We start from the raw sequence: 20,997 nt of genomic DNA on the forward strand, positions 1-20,997 counted from the left end.
GGGCGGCCATGTGGTGTATGTTTCCACCAGCCGAAAGGGGTACGAGTGCGGCGGTCCTGCAGTCCATAAACAGACTCCATAACAGCATTCAGGACCCATGGCCCATCTTCTCTCTTGGGTGTGCGTGCGCGTGTGTGTGTGCCATATAAATAAACATAATCGTGAAACAAGGCCAAGGATGGCTCTGGAGGAATGAAGGAGTAGGCAACCCTAAATGCTGCGGAATTTTAATAGTTCACGTAAATGGTTTTTGTGGCGTTGGTAATGTTTATTAACCAACTTAGACTCGACGCAACGGAGAAAAGGACCTCCACGTTATGGTCCTGCTGCTGCACTGACAAAAAAAGATGCGCCTCCCAAAGAGTACAAAGAGATATTCGAGAAGATATACATATATATAACGAGTATGTATTTTCAATGGTTGGCATTGCCTGAGATGCTTCATTTTGCCTGTTGCATACTCAACGAGTATCTGGTATCCTTTTCGCTCGGTGTTGGTGGCGGTGCTTCTGCTGCTGCTGCTGGTCCTCCAGTGGAGCGTGTTTAATGCTCACTTAAGTTGCGTTTATACAAATTTCTTCGCCTCTCGACTCCTGCTTTGGTCCGTCCCGGTCCCAGTCCCAGTCCCGGTCCCGGGCCCGGTCTCGGTCTCCGTCTCGGTCTCGGTCTCGGTCCTTCCATTTCCTGCTCCTTGGGCAACTTTTGTTAGTTGGCTCCTTGGGCAGCCCCAAAGAAGTTTGTGTGCAGTGGCTTAAGGTATCCCAGCCACCCTCTCTGCCAAGTTGTGCGTAAGTGGATTCATTTATGCCCGAGAATAAATGCTTTGTTGTTTGCATTCCACGAAGTTTTGTGTCTCACGTCTTCGGCACGCTCTCCAGTCGCCTCAGCCGAGGATTCGCCTTGGACTGGGTCTGAGTCTGGGTCTGAGCTGGACGCAGTCAAGGTGCAGCCACTCAACTGGAAGAGGGAGATGAAGAGGGGGGCAGAGGCAGCGTCTGGGGATAGGGCAAAGGGATAATCCCTTTCTTCCCCCAGTCAAAAACGAAACACCCATTGGGTTGGCTTTGGTTTTTTTTTGGAAATTTTATTCTTCAATCACTTTTCGTTTTCATATCAATTGTGTTATTAGCTACGCAAAAAAAATGAGTCAAGAAATGTTGGGGTTTTCCTTCACACGGTGTGATCCGATCTCCTTACATGGCTAAACAACTAACATTAGAGTACATTCCAGTGTGAATTACTAGGTATGTATGTATATAATATTATGTTTAATATGTATTGTGTATCTGTGTGTGTATGCATAGTAGAGTACTTTTAGTGGATGCAACATGGATGATGCGCATGCAACAGAATTTTTACACCGACTTCCACGCTCCAACAAATTGACTAAGCTGCTATTAAAAAAAAAAAAACATACACACATACATGTGCATAGTATATAAAGTAAAAATACATAAGGAATCTGTACAGGTTAAAAAAACATAAAATACAATACAATACAATAAATGGATGGGAATAGGAATAGGAATAGGAAAGAATAATAATAATGGGATGGATATAAGGGGGGACAAACACCTCTCCTTTATCCTCTTTCCATATAGTTTTATCCGTTTCTTAGACGGCTTTATCCTTAGTTTAGGCATAGGTTTTATCTTAATGGTTTTCCGTTTAACAATTTTCCTATTTACAGTTTTACAACTCAAACTTTTGTTCTTGGTTTTCTCTCGTTCTCTTTCCATTTCGTTTTTCGTTCGCTTCTTTGCTTAGCATTTAGTGATATATGTATACGATTTTCTTTTCTTTTTATCGAAGAAGAAGAATAGGGGGCAGGCCTCCTTTTCCTATAAGGTGTGTGGCCCTTTAATTGCCTATACAACAACAATAATATCGATTCTATCCGAATGTGAAAACAAATTTTCATGAAATTCTTCATTTAATTATCAATAAACATCAGTCTTGAACTTAGTTTAGGTTTCTTTTTCTTTCTTTTCGCATAATTTTCCATCTGCATTTCTTCTGCTTCTGTTTTCTGTGGAACTCGTGAAATATCCTTAAAGTGGGCCAGGGGTCCTTTGTGACGTATCGTATGTGTGTGAGTGTGAAATCTCCAGAGAAAGGAAGGGGAATCCAGGGTTCCAGTGTTCCGGGGTTCCAGGGTTCCGGGTTTCCAGGGTGTTGAAGGCACAATTTCAAAAGTGTTTCGCTCCGCTCTCTTTCCATTACGAGTATAATGTATCTATAACTATAACTAAACTTAGATCTGAGTCTGAGGGATAATGGAGGGGTCTTAGGATGAGCGAATGTGAGTGTGTGTGTGTGTGTGTTTGTGGGGCGGGGTGGGGAGGGACCCTTTCTATAATACAGAAATACAGATAAAAGTTGAGCTCAAAACACAGAAGCGAGAGGACGGGTTCAGGAACGCAACATCAGCATCCAGCAATCGAATCTTTATCCGATATCCAATAGATGCGACCGATACGAGTATCTTCCCTCTATCTTTTCCTTAGACAAAGAACTCCTCGTTGCCCAGACTACTGTCGCCACCGGCGGCCTCGACGTACTGCGTTGCTTGCGGCATCCAGGGCCAGGACCAGCCGCCGCCATACCCGCCGCCGCCGAGGAGTCCGAATCACCGCTCCGTCGAGTGGGTGGTGGCCCCGAGGCCGCTGCTGCTGCCCGAGCCAGAGCCCAGGCCGCTGCGCCGGAAGAACCCAAGCGTGTCCAAGGCCTTAATGGTGCGCCGAATCAGCTCGTCCTTGTATTTCCAGATGGTCTTGTCCTCCACCGAGTTCTCGCGGTACTCCTCGCAGCTCTTCTTGAGCGTCTTCACGCAGTCGGCGCGATAGTGCTGCAGCTGGGCGTCCTGCGTGTCCACGGGATAGGACTTGCAGACGCCGCCCAGGCAGCTCAGCGGGAAATGGTTGTGGAGGGTGAGCACACGCTCCGGGTCGTGGAAGCACTTGACGTACTGGTTGGGCTTCGTGTAGTTCTTGGCGCGATGCACATGCTGCAGCATGTGCATGTACTTGGGGATGTCCTTGTGCCAGCCGTGCTCGTGCTGCTGGTCGTCCAGGAAGTACACGTTCCGGAAGTTGTAGCTGTGGAAGCCGTCCGGCTTGATCTTCCGCGACTCGGGGCGCACCTTCTCCATCAGCTCCGACCACAGGACCGCGTTGCCCTTGGGCATGATCACCTCGTCAATGTCCAGCAGAGCAATGTAGTCGTACAGATAGAGGTTCTTGTACAGGCAATCGTTGTAGGGAATCACCTCGTTCTGACGCTTGTGGTTGGTCTTCTTCGTGAGGTACAGATGCTGGAAGCCGGGGACGTTCGGCTGGCCGCCGGGCAGGGTCAGGGGGATGACCTGGACCTTGCCCTCCTGCTCGTAGTGGCTGAGGACCTTGGTGATGTTCGGGTGGACCTGCAGGTTGTAGAAGTAAATCTTGTCGGCCCCCAGGATGTTCAGCATCTCGATCCACTCGATGAGGCGCACACTCAGGTCGTCGTACAGGAAGTCCAGCCCCTTGACGCAGACGGCAAAGCCCTTCTTTTGGTCGTCGGGCGGACGGTTGTAGATCACCCGCAGATTGTTGGTCGCCGTGTCGCACTCCTTCTCCACCATCGACACGGAGCTGGGCACAACGCCGTGGAAGGGCTTCGGTATCTGGCAGGCGATCAGATACGGCTGGTAGATGCCCTGCTTGTAGTTGCCCCACTTGTTGTACCAGATGTACTTGTACTCGAACGTCTTCACGATGAACGGCTCCTTCTGGCCGTCGAACCAGAACTGGCAGTAGGTCTTCACCTTCGGCTCGATGCGGTCGATCATGCCCAGGATCCGCACCGTGGGCCCCAGCAGCGAGGTGCGCCGGATGTCGTAGTAGGCCCCGAACAGCTGGAAGGTCCCATTCGTTGTGCGCAGCGTCTGCCAGTAGATGTTGTTGAACTCCAGCTCGAAGATCGACGGATACTTGGCGCAGGTCGACGACTTCTGCTGCAGAAAGTTCTTGTTCTTGCTCCAGTAGGCAATCGGCAGCGAGGGTATCCGGGACTCCACGTCCCGCACGAGCTGATCATCGTCCATGGCTGCACAAAGATACGTATGAGAATGGAGATCCACGGCAATGGGTGATTGGGTGTTACTCTGTGGGCCTTACCTGTGCGATTGTCTACCAGTATCTCGCTGGGGTCGAAGTGGTCTGTCGTCGTGGACGTCGTCTCCGCGTACCGCATGTCCTTCTGCAGCAGTATCCGGCCGTTGAGCGGCACTTGCTGGTACTCCTGCGGCACTAGGTTCGTGCCGTGCATCTTGAACAGCCCAATGATCACGAACGACCACACGCAGAGCGAGAAGAGGATCTTCAGGATCACCTTGGAGTGGGCCATGGCGTCGGGTTCTTTTGCCTCCCTTTTCGCTTACACTTTTCTGCGAGGCTTCACTGCAATGAGAAATGGGGCAAGAATTTGGCCATTAAATGGAGATTCTCTGGGAACTAAGTGGGGATCTATATCCCCCCCTCCGATGGTCGTCACTCATCTTTATATATGGCGTCGGCTATTTCCGCTTCCGTTTTGGTTTTTCCTGCCAACGCCCTGGGCGTTGACATATTTCTCCTCTCTTGAAGGCAGAGAAGCGAAAAGAGGAGCAGGAGCAGGAGCAGGAGTAGGTGTCTTTTTGCCTAATGGAAAACAATCTAAAAATGCCACAGAACGCTGTAGACCGCAGGAAGCCGGTGGCAGGTGGAAGGCGGCAGGCGGCACAGTGGGCTTTGTGGCAGGAACAACTGGTGCCCAAAGGCAAGGAGTACCAATAGAAGGAATTCTCCTGTGCCTCCACCAATTAATCGCTGAATGGTTCCGTGCATTCATTCGATTTCTGCCCCCCAACCGGCTGTCATCCGTAGTTTACCCTTTAGATATTTCCGCTCTTATATTTTAGCACTCTGCTCTCTTCTGTGGCGTCTACTGTGCCCCAAGGCCAACATTTCATTTGCATTCCCTCTCTCTCCCTCTCCCTCTCCGTCTCGTGCGCCTGCTCCCCTCCCTCTGGCTCTCCTTCCCCGTTGCATGTCCTTCTGCTTTGTGTGTCATTATGCCTGGCTTATGCCACCTCTGCCTAGACGATTACAAGCGGGCGGCACCCAGTGCCTCTGTCCGTGTCCGTGTCCGAGTCCGAGTCCGTGGCCCAAAGGACTCTGCGGCCACAGTTCAGGCGAAAATCTGTTTGCCTTTCCGCTGCGCCTAGTGCCTGTATCTTGTATTCTTGTGCGTGCGATGGGTGCGATTCCTCATCCAGCAGCAACACCAGCAACACCAGCCACAGCACTGTGTCTCTGGCGTCGGGGCTTTCGAATATTTATGACATGGAAGGATAGTGCATCCTGCCTTCTTCCTTTGTCTGTGCTCTGTGTCCACTGTTCTGGGCCTTTCATTTTCTATCATTCAAGAATCCATCATTGGAGTATCCCTCATTCCCTATCTTTGCTCATTGTCTCCCAGCCTTGCCCACAGATGGAATGCCATTATCCATTATCCCTTATCCACTGCGGCCACTGATGACAGCGGGATACGAGTGCCACCACATCCTCCAGGAGAACCCTTTCCCGCGCTCCTCTCCGCTTTAAAGCAAATTGCATGTCCAGCTCATTTCCTTGCCACAAAGCTCCTTCTGCAGCCTCTGGTACCTTCTGTCTTCTGCCCTCCGCCCTCTACAAACACCATCCCCTCGCCCGTGCACCATCCTCCATCCTCCCTTCGCATTCAGATCGCTTTAGTTTGTTTTAGTTGAATCAAAAAGTTGTGTGTGCAACATTTGCCTGTGTGGCTGGCAGCCAGCAGCAAGCAGTCGAGAGTTTTTCCTCAAGTGTTTTCCATTTCATTTGCATGCGCCGCCAACTTTGGCACACACACGCACATGCACACGCACATGCACACGCACACAGAGGCAACAGAAACAACAGAGACACGAACTGAGATACACTCTTGCTGTGGCAGATGTTGCAACAAACAAACAACAAACAAGCTTTCAACCGAAAGGGTGAGAGTGTGCTCTGATGCCGCCGGGCTGTTGTTGCTGCACGTGAAATGTGCAGAGGAGGAGCGACTGGAGAGGGGGCCGGGGGACTGGTTGATTAACCCCCAAAAACTCTCTCGGCTTCATCTGATGAGGGAAAATCGGGTTCATGGCACTTCGAGGCACTTGGAGTCCGCATGCTGGATCCGCCCGGGAGATGGATCATTTATCATCCGAGCAAGAGTCTTCGGCCTCCACTTCACGTACCTTCACGTACCTTCACGTTCTGGGCTTTAAAAATTCTAAGACTGAAGCCCCGAAAAACGATTTGGGTCAATTTGCCATTAAGATACGCGTCATGGCTATGCGATTATTTGCTTCTTAAAAGCCAGAACAACAGCCAAAGACAGAGCCAAAGACGGAGCCACAGCCAGAGGCAGGGCCAAAGACAGGGGCAACTTCTCGTCGCTTGTTCTGGTTGTTGGCCGCCGCTGGTTGTTTGGCTCTTAATTTGCTAGGCAAAACAGGTTCGATCTGTGAATGCCGGGGCGGGTTTGTGTGTCGGACCCAGAGACGATCGAGTGGCAAGCGGTACACAAATTTTAATGATGCCTTCGGTGGCGGTGGTGCTGCTGCTGCTGCTAGGTATTCGCTATTGGGTGTTCGGTGGCTACCAAAATGGGTCAATGAGCCTCAATGACTTTTACAATGACTCCAGCGACAGAGCCAGAGCCAGAGCCAGAGGTAGAGGTAGAGGTGGAGGTAGAGTCTCTCCCCCCACCCCCCACCAAACAGCAATTAAACGGAAAACAGACCTCAAAGATTGATTTGGGATCTGGTGTTGGCTTTGGCTTTGGCTTGGGATTGGATTGGATCTCTTTCCCCCTCTGTCTTTCTCTGTTGGGGCTTCAGTTCAATGATCTATGGGTTCAGGCCAGCGAGCGTTAGAACGGATGGAATATCAAACGGGAATGTGCCACGCGCGGTGGACTACAGTTACAGATTGATTGGAAGACTTGATCGGAAACAGAGATCCCAGATCCGAGATGCAAGGAGTTCTTAATGGATACATCACAGCGATGTACATTCAAGATACTCTCAAAATCACTGCCAGAGAAAAGGCACAAGAAGATACTAACGTATCTCAGAGATACTACCTGGCCCGACAGCCCTTCTGCTGTGAAGACCAGCCCACCCTCTGTACGCCCCGACCATATCCCTTCTTCTGCTGATTCTATAATATTTGGGGATATCTGAAGAATATCCCATGCGATATAGCCCTCGCCGTCGGCCACAAACAGCAGCTAAGAATATCCATGAGATACTTGACTCCCGGGGAGGGTGAGTGCGAGTATCGCTGTGTTTATCTACGCGGCTCTTGCGGGCCTACGTAATATCTATAAATGCTGTCACATTCCGTTTATGATCATAACTCGTTTTTGTGGTGATTGTTTTTTGTGGCCCTCTGATTGATTTATGCTCGTGGCATAGAGAGAGAGAGAGAGAGATTCATTAGCATTCTATTTATAGACAGACGGGGACGTCTATTGTTGGAAGAGTGCACACTCGGCATACTACAGGTGGCACCGTCCGTCGGACAACTGCAAAGATGAGTCACCCAGAGAGGTAGCAGCATCGCAGTCGTTGGAAATCATCGTTAAATGCAAATCAGATACACATGTGTATCTATAGATGGGTGTCTGGGTCTGGGTCTGTGGCTGTGGCTGTGGCTGGGACTCTCCCCCCGAAGACGCCTCAAACTATTCATCCTCCATCCATCCGCTGGCCAAGACGTTGGGGCAGAGTCCGCCGAGTGCCCGAAGGCAGAGAGTGGAGCACAGACCTGGCTTGAAATTAAATTAAATGGAATGGGAGTAGAGTAAAGTAGAAAGAATCCAAATGAGTGCCGCAGCACAGAACAGCGCACAAAGTGGCACAAAGATCCGTTCGATTGCTCGCACATCACACTTCACACGTCACAGATACAGATACAGATACAGATACAAATACAGAGACAAATGTATCTGTGTGAAGACAAAGCCAGCACCAACCCAAAACCAAACCAGGAAAAGTCGAACGAACGCATTTAAAATGCACGAGAAGACGCAAAGTGGCGCAAATGAACTTAAGTATCTTTCGTGTGCCTGTGTATCTTACAGATACGCTGCTGCTGCTGCTGCTGGCAGCATATGTATCCCTGTATCTGTATCTGTATCTGTATCTGTATCCGAATCTTCCGTTGCTGCCGCTGCGTGTGCGATTTTAATTCGCCTCACATCCTTTTATTTGCGTACGTGTGCGGCTGTGTTTCCGTGCCCCCAAAACACACACGAACAGTGCTGCTGCTGCAACACCACGTGGACCGGGGGATGGCTTCCCCTCCCCTCCCCTCCCCTCCCCGCCCCCACAACGATTGATAGCAAAATGATTTCTCAATATGTCGCCTAAGTTGATTTTCGGATGGCAAATGAAATTTTTGTGCTCCTGATGCTGCCGCTGCTCCTCCACCACGTTCTCGCCTCCCACAGATACATTTCGCAGACAAACACAGGCAAATTCTGAGAAAATTGAATTACAGATATTAAAGAAAATTATGGATGTACTCTTATGTATAGATCTATGGCAACGATAAGAAGCGCAACATTAACAGATACATATGTAGATACTTCGCAAAGCGTGTTCACTGAAAAGATAGTTAAGTATCTGCCGAATTTATTCATTATTTGTGGAGAAACATGTGAAAATCTTAAGCAAATATTTGGCAGTTCTCAGACGATTTCGGATGCGCCCTCGTTCCAAGTATCTTTCACAGATATGTGCCATAAGTCAATAGGTGTCTTGTGTATCTTTCAACCTTGCAAATCTGCTCCCCAACGAGACCCCCTCCCGGGGATCCCCGCACTGCTGTTAGATCGTACAAAAAGGTTGAGGAGACTCCATGCGAACCTCTCTATAAGAACGGTTTTCCCTGGCTAAAACTAAATCATTTGGGTGTCGTTCGGTGGCTTTTCCTCCGAGGGAATGGAGTACGTATCACTGTGCCACAGCGTGCCACTCGACACTATTTCTGAAGAACGTCTATCCATTCTTCTGGCTGCATTATATTCTATTCCAACCAGCCATGCATTATCAGAGAACTTGTGTTCCCCTTGTTCCATTCCCTTCTGTTTCCACCGCGCTCTATTCCCAAATGTTTCGGGCCGGGTTCTGGTCTGGCAGGCACGAACACTCGGCATATTGCCGAAAAAGAAACATTTAATTTCAATTACGAGGCAAACACCAAAAACTTGCGAATAATCACATGCACAAAATGTGTGTTCCACTGAATCGGATGCGATATCTAGATATAGGCGAGGCGGGTTCATGGCGAGGGGGTTAAGGGGGGGGGGGGTTAAAGTGCTGCTGGCCTACCCATTAACCCCCACCCCCCCACCCCATCGAAATTCGGGTCGTAATGCAAAAAGCACTCTGATTATTCGGATTATATTTTTCGCGTTGGGGCTATTTATGGCTTTAAGTGGTGCTCTGGCTGTGGTGGCGGCACACATACACACACACACACACACACACACAGCAAATGTATCTCATAAATTCAGCAACCCCCAGCAACAGCAACAACTACAACTACAGCAAAAACAATCTGCAATTGTTGTCCGTGATTTAAAATTTATAACAATTAACAGCCAAACAACCAAACAACCAAACAACAGCCAAACAATGCGGCAAATTGTCAAAAGACATGAAACGGGACGGGCGATGGCCAATATGCAAATTGAAAAAAGGGCCCCCAATGCCTGCCGCCCTGCCGCCCTTCCGCCCTTCCGCCCGGCCGCCCTGCCCCCGTCCGTGTGCTCCTGCCGCAGCAGCAATTCTGTGTGCCGCAATACAAATGGGGCACTGGCCACGCCCACACGCCCCACCCACTACTACGCCCAGAGCGGATGGCCCTTGTCCATCCACCAAAATGTTAATAATGCAGAATGGCCGGAGAAGCGGGGACCGAGACGCGGTGGATGGGCCCAAAAGAACTGCGGCACCACTCCAGACTCACGTTGAGATACTTTTGCCCGCATCCGCAGGATACTCATCCTCGGGAAGGCGGCGAGGAGCCATGGTCGGGGGGGCAAGCACTACTGCAGCAGAAATTCATTCATGAATGTCAGGGGCCATATGATTCGGGGATTCGAAGATTCCATTTGCCAAATAAACGAGCACTGGCGTGGAGTCTATAAGTCTATAAGTCCACATATATCTCCTCTTGACCAATGTTGAGGTGTAGACTAATAATCATACGAGTATAGAGGAGTGTCTCCTCTGCAGGAAACCCAAGCAACATTGGTGGCAAATAGAGGTTATCCGTTCATGGGCTTTGGGTACAGGTCTCCCAATCTGATCGATCGGATAATACTCTCAGATATGCACTCTTTTGTTATGTCATTTCTGTTATCTTTATTCCAGGAATACCTTTCGATCTCTTCCTTTCTGGAGTAGCTATCATTCTTGACCTGTTTCGCCTATCTCTTACGTTTGCTTACGTTACGTGTAAGCGTGGGCGTGGGCGTGGGCGTGGGGAGGCATGCTACTTGTGTGGCTGCTGTTGCGATAAGTACCACCCACCCGTCCATCCACCCACGACACCCCCCCACAAGTAAGTGGCGTTCCACGTCGTACGATTGGATGCTGTAGCTGTAGAGCTGTAGAGCTGTAGAGCTGTAGAGCTGTTGGATGTATCTGCAAGATAGTTGACATTACGTGACTGCTGATAAATTACGTCAGCTGCTTACGTAACCGAATAATGCCAACAATTGCCGCAAAGAGAGGGATATAGGGAGGGAGCGAGAGGCAGAGGCAAAGCGCACGACAATTCCTTGACCCACAGCACATCTTGCCTCCCTCCGCCCGCCTGCTCCTACCACAACTCCTCGTGCTAGTATCTGCATCTCGTATCTTTTGAGTTGTATCTGTAGCTGTAGCTTTAGCTGTGACTGTATGGCGCATCTTCTTCTCCGACTGCTTCTACTGCTTCTACTGCTGCTGGTAACCCATTATGGCAATTTGCAGGGGGAGCAGCATCAACTCCTCCACACACACACCCACACATGTGGCAGTGTGGCAGCGTGGCAGCGTAGCAGCGTGGCAGGGGCACACACAGCAACGCAAACGCAATTGGGAAACAATTTCAACGAGAAGCAAATCAACGTTTATCCCGAGACAAAACCCCCAAAAGCCCGGGAAATCGAAAGGTGCAAGGCCGATGAGCAGAATACCCTAAAATATCGGTATTCGCCAGAGAAAATGGCATGCAGCAGCGCTCCTCGGTCGGTTCTGCCTGTAATATTTGTAGTCCGAATGGTATGTGTAATTCCATCTGTAAATGCACATATCCCTGGCTCTTCTTTCCTGTGTTCCTGTTTGCTACGCGTCCCGCAGAAGCGCCCATCGGTAGGTAATGCCTTCAATATAGTTTCTGTAGTTCTGTATTCGAAGTGAGATCATCATCTATTCAGCAGTGCCTCTCGGTGTTAATTTGTACAATAAATTCAGAGAATCTATAGCTATAGCTATTCCATCTGTTCCATCAACTGTTTCCGTGTCAGGCGGATAGATATAGAGGGATTCCGTTCCTTCTTATCGAATGGGACTCGCCTCACCGCAAAAGGGTATTCCATGTGCTGAAAAAGTGCAAAAAAGCTGAGGAAAAACGTTGGGCCGCACGTTGTCTATAAATGCGACACGAAATGTTTAGCTTTGGCTGTTGCATGCCACTGAAATCAGTGCTGGGAACATGCAACATGCAGCACAGCAGCAGCCCAAAGACTTGCGAGAGGAGAGTCCGCCCTCTTGTCTGCGGGGCGGAGAGTCGGCGACGGAGACTCGGCAGAGAGTCGTTGTGGACTCTTGCGTATTTGATTTTCTTGTCACGTTCCAGCTAACAACATAAGGAAGCAGTCAAATGCTAGGCTGGTGGCATGGTGGCACGGTGGCATGGTGCCTGTCTGACAGTCGTCGAGTCTCAGTCTGAGTCGTCCCCTGAGCGACAGTCGCTCCTCGCTCCTCGCTCCTCGCTCCTCCCTCCTCCCTTCAGTGGAGTAGAATCGCAGTCTCGAGGTCTCTTTTGCGAGTTGTCAACGGCATTTGAATGACGCATACAGAAAGGGACACGGCAAAGACAGACAGACAGACAGAGAGACAGAGAGACAGACACATGGCGTATCTGTAAGTTCTCGTCTCGCTGTCAGTCATTTGGGCTCTGACTTTGATTGCAATGCGCCAAGGATGCTGCTGCTGCTGCTGCTGATGCTTCCACTGATGTATCCACCGACAGTTTGTCCCACTGCAGGTTCCAGTGCCATCCTCCGTTCAACATGCAACGTGCAACGTGCAGCAGGCAACGCTTCAGCTAACATTTGCCGAAAATTGTCAAGACGCTGTGTGTGACATGCGGGAGAAATGCTGTGGGGGGGGGGGGGGGGATAGTGGGGCAATGAACGAATCTCCCCCTCTCTCTCCCTCCCCCTGCCATGCCTCTGCCGCTTAATGTGGCGGCAATAAGTCAATAGATTCCGTTCTTCTGCGGCAGGTGCTAAGCCCCCTCGGGCGCCAGCAGCATCAGAAGGGCGGGGGCTGGGCGTTACGTTCTCTATTGACGTGAGACAATTACGTGAACAAATTGCAAAATACTTGTCTGCAAAATCGCAGGAATGCAGCGAACGATGGCAGCGGCTGTGATAGCGACATGTGATAGGCGTCCGCCGATTGCTTCGATTTTTGATCACGATTACGCCACGTAAGAGAATGACGTTGGGACGCACTACGTGACGTTGAAATTAAATTATTATTGTAGTCCTGGAGGCAGTCCCTATAATTAAGCGCTTGAGCGGGGGACTCCCGGGAGGACCCCCCTTTGTGGTGTTTTCCATTCGTTGGCTCGCAGGCGTGCAATGAAATGTTGTGCTTACTATCTCTGTCCTTGGACACTTTCTTTGGATGCATTTGGCTCTTGCTTATGCGTTGTTACCCGTTTTTCTGGCTGCATTTCATGCATGTCATCATACTTGTAGAACAGTGAATCCGATCAGCCTCGTTTGTCGATCGCCAGCACAACCATGAAAACGAGAACGATAAACAGACACGAAGGTGGCATTGCTCTTCGGTTCAGCAGAACGATCAACAGAGCCACGTTGTCCAACGAGCACGAAGTGGTAGCACTGGCAGATTGGCAGCACTGGCCGCATGCCAGTATGGCGAGAACTATTTGCAAGACTATTTTTCGCTTAATTATTGTACAGTCACAACAAAATGCACTACGCAACGTAGGAAAAATACGTAAAGTAACATAACGCACTGTCCTAATGACAAGCGAATGCCTTTTAATTGCCAAAAACAATGAATTCATGGAGAAATGGCACCGTGTGACACTACCACGCAAATGGAAGCCATTTCGTTTGTCGGTGAGAGAGAGAAGCGCCAACAAAGACAGTGGCAGGAGAGCTAAGAGCTCAGAGCACACAGCAACAGGGGGGGGGGGGGGGGGCGGTGCCTGCACCTCTCACCCCTCACCAAAAGGCACACCCCGTTTTGTGGGGCCAGCACTGCTCCCCTCCGCGCCTCCGTGGCAGGGGGCAGGCGCGCGTCTGTGAGCGAAGTTCCCTTCTTTTGAGGGTCCGGCAGAGATCCTCCGCTGAAGTCCAGTTTCGGTTCATTTTGAGTTTTCATCTTGGAAAAGTTTTGTGGCGCAGGCGGAGGCGGAGGCGGAGGCTGTGTTCGGGTCTTACTTTTCTTTCATTCTTGGTTGCGGGCTCGGCTTTGGCGCTGCCTTTGTAGCCCGCGTGTCAGGCACAGTGGAACGGGGTGGCATGGGGCGCAGAAAGTGAGGCATGGGGCACACCAACAGTAAGCCACCGAGCCGACCGCCCGCTCTCCTTCCCTCCTTTCCGTGCAATTTGCATATGGAATTTATGCTTTTGATGGCAACGATGGCGATGCCCGGACCCAAAGTCAACTGCATGTTAATGAAAGCCAAATGCAAAAGCAACCTACCATCCCATCGCATCCGCCAGGCGGCAGCATCAGCAGGGTCCCCCTGCCACCAAGCCACCATGCCACCTTCTGCTGGGCCTTCGTCTGCAAGCAAACTGCTACCCCATGCCCCATGCCCCACCATTGCTGCATTCTGCCTGACCCACGACGCGACTTTGTCATGCCGCCATGCATATTTGAAAAGCGAAACAGAACAGAAAAGTTCAAGGATTGCAGCGGCCGTCGTTGTCGTGTCGTGAGCTTAGATTATGTGCAGATTTCAGGTAACCCCAAAAGGCAGCAAACAGCAAACAGAAACAGAAACAGAATCGGGGGCACTGAGGCACGGATGAGCGTAAGGAATGTCGCACACAGAAAATGCTGGCCAAGGAAGGATGCAGAAACAAGAGCTTCAGTCTCTACCACGGCAGAGAGTCTCTAGACGGCAGTTCCAATACAAAATGCATGTCGTGTGCGTGACAAAGTCTCCCCGACTAGGGCTATTGCTTTGTATTTACTTGTTGTGGATCACTTCATGAGAATCTTTGGGAAAAAAGCTGCAACGAGGGCATCTTACGAGTGAATGCCAGAGTTGAATGCATCGATTCCTCGAAACAATCGAAACAAGAGCAACCATCGAGTGGCACCACATGGCAGCAGAGCAGATCTGCCGCAACGTTTGACATTTCTTAGAACCTTTTTGTTGCGACCAATTGTGGCCAACCAACCAGTCTCAGACCTCTCTATCTGCCACTCCATTCCACGTCCAATGTCCAGTGTCCAGTGTCCAGTGTCCACTGGCGATCAAAGCGGAGCGCAGAGACCACCCACCCCCGCAACGGAGTGCTGGGTACTGGATGGAGTTTTGCCTTTCACTTGCTGCCAGCTCCATGCCCCATGCTGCAAGCTGTGGCCGCAGAGCCACAAAACCATGCAAAATGTAACGGGCCATGGAAGTCGTTCGTCACTTGACGACAAACATCCAATTAAGCCATAAAAATCTTAATTTAATTATTTGCCACACGAACAAAAAGAGGGGCAAGAACCCCAGAAAGAGAGAGAGAGAGACAGAGAGAGAGAGAGAGAGAGAGGGATTCACAGAGAGCGTACTGCACTCCGGAGATGCGAGTCGGGATGGAGTCGTCTCGCAGCTGCGCTGCCATTCGGCGTTTTGCCATTCACAAACTGCACTCACATTCGCATTTGCTGCAGCAGCCGCAGCCGCAGCCGCAGCAGCAACTTCAACTCCGATGACGACAACAAACGACAACGATTTATGGTGGCCGGTTTTTCTTCATTTAGGCTTCAAACTCCAGCTCCCAGCTCCCTGCTCCCAGCTCCCTGCTCCCAGCTCTCAGCTCCAAGAGCCAGCCCCCGGCAAGCAGCAGCAAGAAGCAGTCGAGCGAGCGAGCAGCAGGCATGATGCATTTTTCATGAATTAGTTCGCATATAAAAGTCAAATGCAGTCCATGGCCTGCCATGCCGTGGAGGAAGGAGGGCAGGAGGAGAAGCAGCAGCAGCCGCAGCAGCAGCAGGATGGGGGGCAACGACTGGAACTGGAGCTGGAGCTGCTTGCTGGAGGCGCATAAACAGATTTTGTGGCAGAAACACAGCCACAGCCACAGAAACAAGAAACAAGAAACAACAAATTCAAGCCGCACAAAAAAATGCAAGCAAACGAGCGGCAGAGAGGGAAACTGAAAGGAGTTTTTGGCGAGCAACCAAATCAGAGATGGTCGCGTGAGGGCACGCAAATATCGTATACAGACAGAGGATTTGCTGAGAGGGGGGCCTACCGCAAGAGCCTGCTGAAACCGATCTGGGGATCCTATTACTGAACATATTTTGGAGTGGATTTCACATGGAATCCACAGTATTCGAAAGCTGAACTCACGCCAGAGTTGACTCCTTTCGAACCTTTGGAATCACTTCCAATACGCAAAGGCAAAGAGATGACTGAGAAACGAATGAAGCCTGAGACTGGGAGCCCCGACTCACTGGAGGCTACTTTGAAGGAGTTCAAGACTATATCACATGGAGTAGCCCATGGAGCATCCCGCTCGTGTCACGAGCTCATCTCCAGCTAAGGCGACGGCACTGCCTGTGCCAGTGGCACCTGCCCCTGTTGATTTTTCGCTGCATAATTAATGAAATGAAAGCAGCTTGCCCCACGCTCCCCACGCTCCCCAAGCTGCCCATGCTCCCCATTACCTCCTGTTTGTCCGCTGTCTAGGCCATAAATTAGATGATGCATGAGTCGAGTGTCAGTGTGTGTTTGCTCGGGGCGGGGAACAATGGACAGAGCGGGGAGCCTGGGGAGCCTGGGGAGACCCGGGAAGACCCAGGGAGAGAGATAATGTGCAGCCGATAATGCGAATGGGCCCCGGGCAACGTGTGGCAGGGTCAGCGGCTGTGCTATCCCCCCAAAAGACCAACGCCAACAGATAAAAGATAAAGAAATCAAAGAGAACGAAACACCGAAAAACTCCGACCCAAAAAAACCAAACAGGACCTGCACAACACAGCAGCCTCCATTCGAAAGGCTGCCGTCAGCGTTATAAACCGAAACGTTTAATGCGAGGGGAGGCAGCAGCACGAGCAGCACGAGCAGCACGAGCAGCAGCATGTTGTATGCCCCTTGTGCCCCCTTGATGTGCTGTTGCTTGATGTCCAGATTGTTGCAGGATTGTTCATTGTGTGTGTGTGTGTGTGTGTTGTGTGTGTGTGTGTGTGCGTGTGGGATGGATGCTTGTTGTTTTGGCAGCGACAGTCGGGAGGGGGAGTGGATGATGTGTGCCCGTTGGCCATTTCATGGGCTGCCACTTGAGAGCAGGAGACCGGAAAGGAACGGACAGGAAAGGGAGGGAATCGGAGCGGGGTACCGGGGTGCAGGGGTACCGGGGTACCGGGGTACCGGGGTAGTGCACACTGAACGGAACATTGAACAACTTAAAATACAATAAATAGGCTTAAATATTATATATATTTGATAAGAACAGATTTTCGGGATTCTGGAATACAATCCACCCGCAAAAGAGGGCATCCGAGAAACATTGGAACAATGAGAGGGAACCAATGGAATGGAACACCAAATGTTATGCATTTTCAAAGAGGGAATCCATAGAATGGAACAAAAGTGCACCGGAACAATTGTGAGGGGGGGGGGGGGGGGTATTACCTCAAGAACAGATACTTCGAAACGTTTGTATCGGTGAAACCTAGAGAAATCTGTGTCTCTTTTTCTTGAATCCCATCCCACATTCGACGCGATAAACAAGGAAACAATCTTGGCCCGATCTTCCACGAGATAATATACGATTACAGAAGCAGACAAGAACTATGCGTCAGACGGACGACCTTGGGGCTGTTTCCATCTTCTCAAGATTATGGCATCTGAGGCTCTTTCTCTGGCTTGATATCTATGAAATCTCGCTGGTGGATAAGATAAAGATAAGAGACCTGCTGTTCCAAGAACTAGATTAAATATTCTTCCACTATCCCAAGCAAAAAGTGTCTTTCGACAGTTTTGTCGCCTGCTGCTCGAAAACGCAAGGCTCCTGTCAGCGACATCGTACCGTCGTGGACCCTGCCCTGTATCCCTGTAGCCCGCCCTGAAGATTGGATTGGATTGGCTTTGGCGCTTGGACCATGGGCTTACCTGACGAATGCGCTTCTCCTCGTTGGCAAATGGTGCCACACGGTGACCAGACGGGACGGCAACGACGTGGACTGCTGAGGACCGCTCGGACTGCTGCTGCTTCTTTGAAGGCTGCTTCTGACGTGGCGACTGCTGTGGCTGTAAGAAAATAAAACAAAGGCAAAGCGCTTCTTGAGATGGGGCTGGGAAGGCTGTAAAGGCTGCTAGGGGGATATCCAATGTAGACTTTATTTAAAAGGACTTAAAGACGACAAAAGGAGAGCGAGGAGGCTGGGTCTTGGGAGTCTTGGGAGAAGTTGCGAAAACATTGTCTCGGCTTTTGGCCTGGGGTTTTTGGTTTACCTCTAAGCTCATTAATTTTATTTGCCTCTTGCGGCGGTGGCACCAGCAACGGCAACGGCAACGGCAACGGCAGCAACTGCTGTTCGTTCGTGTCTCGAGTGCTGCCCTCCACAGAAAGATACAAATTGAAAGCACGCACAGATACGCGGATACATTTCGAGGAGAGACAATCGCATATGCAAACGAGTATGGGGAATACCTGAACACCCACAAAAGAAAGGACATTAAGCGGAAGAGACGCTGCTCAGCCGCAGACCGAAGTGACCTGCTGCATGACCGAGGACCGTGCGACCGAGGAGTGCTATTGCAAGACGCTCTATGCCAGAATGTTTACGTATTTAAGAGCCGTTCCCCCAGTTGCTGGATCTAAAGGAACAGCGGGAGGGTTCCTGTGGTTCGCTTCCGTGCGGCCTTCAGTGCTTCAGTGCACACTCACACTCGTACACTCGTACTCATAAGCTACAGATACAGAGATACAGCGATACAGCGATACAGGGATACAGTCAGGTGTGGGAGTGCTCGTGGAAATGTGGTTCAAGGTTTTTCCACGGTTCGCGACAAAAAGTGAAAGTGAATTATTAAAAACAATTGCAATTGGCGTTGATAAAAGTGCACACGGCATACACGGCATACACGGACACAGACACACGGCTACCGCGTGCCCCAGTGGTCGATAATGGAAATTTCTGCCCAGAGCCGGCGCTGCAGCCACGGACACGGGCAGGGGAGTGCTCGCTGGGGATCCCCTGAGTGGATATCGCACAAGGGGCACTTTTCCGGGGGCTCTGTCGGCGGACAAGTGTCGAGTGAGCGGCCATTAACTGGAGATCTCTTAAGATATCCCCAGGTTGGGGCTTTTCGAAAGGGTTTTCCGCATTTTACTTTTAGGGAGATTTTTTAGGTAGAAAAGCTGTTGCTTCTTCCATGAAAAGTGATTTCTTTCCCTTCATCTGTCTAGGGGCTCCTGTTCTTTGATTAATGATTGGTCGGACAAGTGCAACACGCGCTGCTTCCCTACTTCTTTGCCGAGCAAAAAGAATGTCAGTCGGTCTGTCTGTCAGCAGCATCCGTGGTCCATGTTTTGCGTCCAAAAATAAACTTTCTTGTGGGTCCACAGAGGGACAGAGGGCGGGCCATGATTTATGTCATTTTATTTAATTTTAATTGAAAAACTTGCACTCCAGACGAAACACCAGACACACAAAAAAACCCGAAAAGCTGCTGCACCAAAAGCCAAATATAATTAAAATGGCATTTAAAATGTTCTCCTCCTCAAGGATACACATAAGTACAGTGCCGGTACAGACCGCCCTCCGTCCCCTGGAAGCCACACCCATGGCCATGGGACAAGGACAAGGACACGGACACGGACAAGGGAAATGTGAATAAATATCAAGACAAAGGCACAGGCAGCGGCACCGGCACACGCCGCAAATGCAAATGTGGGAATGACTTTATTATTAAATGGAGCTCTCCCCTGTTTGTATTCTGTTTTGGCAAATAATAAAAGATACTCTCTGCCACTTTCTGGGGCAGCAAATCATGTTGCCAACTGCATTCGGTGGCAGCGCCTCCGCTCATATAAATATATGTGTGACAAATGCAAATGATGTTGCCACAGAGCGAGTGGAGCGGGGCGATTATGAACTCCAAGAGTCCAAGAGTCCAAGGGTCCAAGAGGCGCAGCAGCAGTCTATGAAAAGCAGTCAACAGTCGCAGGAGTCGCCGGAGTCGCCGGAGTCGCCGGAGTCGCCTGCCGCACAGTGGGGAACGCCCAAAGGAAAAACCTTGGTCCAAGTATCGCTGCTGGAATTTCCTTTGACCTCTCTCTTTCGCTCTGGCTCTGGACTCTGGCTAGAGCTGCAGCTACAGTTCATGCCACATTCCCCCCACAGTGCCACAACTGGAGCAAAAAAAAAAACCTAGAGACACAGACACAAAACGCCATAAATCATGCGGCAACAACATAAAAAAGCAGTGCATGTGTGTATGTGTGTGTGTGTGCCACAGACAACAAGCAACAGAAATATGGTAACAAATGGGAAAACAACTAGAAAAAAAGGTAGGCTAGTCTTTGGAGGGGCTACGCCGATGCTGGGAATACCCTTCTCCCTTTCGAGCATATTCTACCGTACTTCATGGGAATACTCGCTACTCGCTGCTCGCTGCTCGCTGATTCGTTACTCGTTACTTCTTAGTGAAGATATTACTCGCAACTGCTTCTTCACGAATGCTGCAGCATGGTAGAAGCATTTGAGTGGGCTGCGTTTTGAGTGCTTTTATTGCATTAACGTCAATAAATTAGAATGCTGCTTGCGGCATGATCCAGCATGTGGCTGACTCACTCACTCGAAGCAGCAGCTGGCGGCGGAGGCGCGTGCTGTCTGACCGTTGATCGGCGGCATTCGGCACGTATTCAAGTGTGTGTGCCACCAGCAATATGAACTTGTTGCCCACTGCAAAAGCAACAGCAACAGAAGCATACACACTCGAGCAGAAGTCGTGGGGGCACTACGTCTAGAGATGGGAGCGGCGCGGAAGTGTACTTCGAGATGCAATGTTCCTGCTAATGCGACACAGAAAGGAACATCCACGAGTATGAGTCTCCACTTGAAAGGATAAGCAAGTCTTCATCAACGAGTACAAGTTCGTGCCATCAACGAGTGGCGAGAGTATTTTCATTGGGGAGTAAAGAGTATTTGACATCGAGTGGCGATCTTTTCACGGATCAGTAGTGCAGTTTACTTTGGAAAAGTAAATACCCTCACCATCCGCGAGTGGAGGAGACCTATCATCGATGGGCAAGGTCCCAAAGCGTCCTTTTATCGTATTTATAGTGACGATTCTTTTCATTAACGAGTTCGACCCTAGTGCCGTTCTGAATTGTATGGCTCGTGTGTGGCTTTCGTACTACGAGAGCAGTGCCACATAATGTTGCAGAGCACATGCCGGCCCTAATCTCATC

The 20,997-nt window shown here is 50.3% G+C and overlaps 1 protein-coding gene across 1 annotated transcript; it reads right to left on the reverse strand.

Annotated features, from left to right (window-relative positions):
• Positions 1-1,063: 1,063 nt before the first annotated feature.
• On the reverse strand, positions 1,064-17,828 carry LOC4815429 (uncharacterized). Its single transcript, XM_001355435.4, has 3 exons — positions 17,691-17,828; positions 4,158-4,439; positions 1,064-4,086 (listed from the first exon to the last, which is right to left on the reverse strand). The coding sequence occupies exons 2-3, from the start codon at positions 4,384-4,386 to the stop codon at positions 2,630-2,632; spliced, it is 1,686 nt and encodes a 561-aa protein (XP_001355471.3). The 5' UTR covers positions 4,387-4,439; positions 17,691-17,828; the 3' UTR covers positions 1,064-2,629.
• Between the last annotated feature and the right edge of the window lie 3,169 nt (positions 17,829-20,997).

This window comes from Drosophila pseudoobscura, chromosome X, assembly GCF_009870125.1.
Source record: "Drosophila pseudoobscura strain MV-25-SWS-2005 chromosome X, UCI_Dpse_MV25, whole genome shotgun sequence".
Taxonomy (NCBI): Eukaryota; Metazoa; Arthropoda; class Insecta; order Diptera; family Drosophilidae; genus Drosophila; species Drosophila pseudoobscura.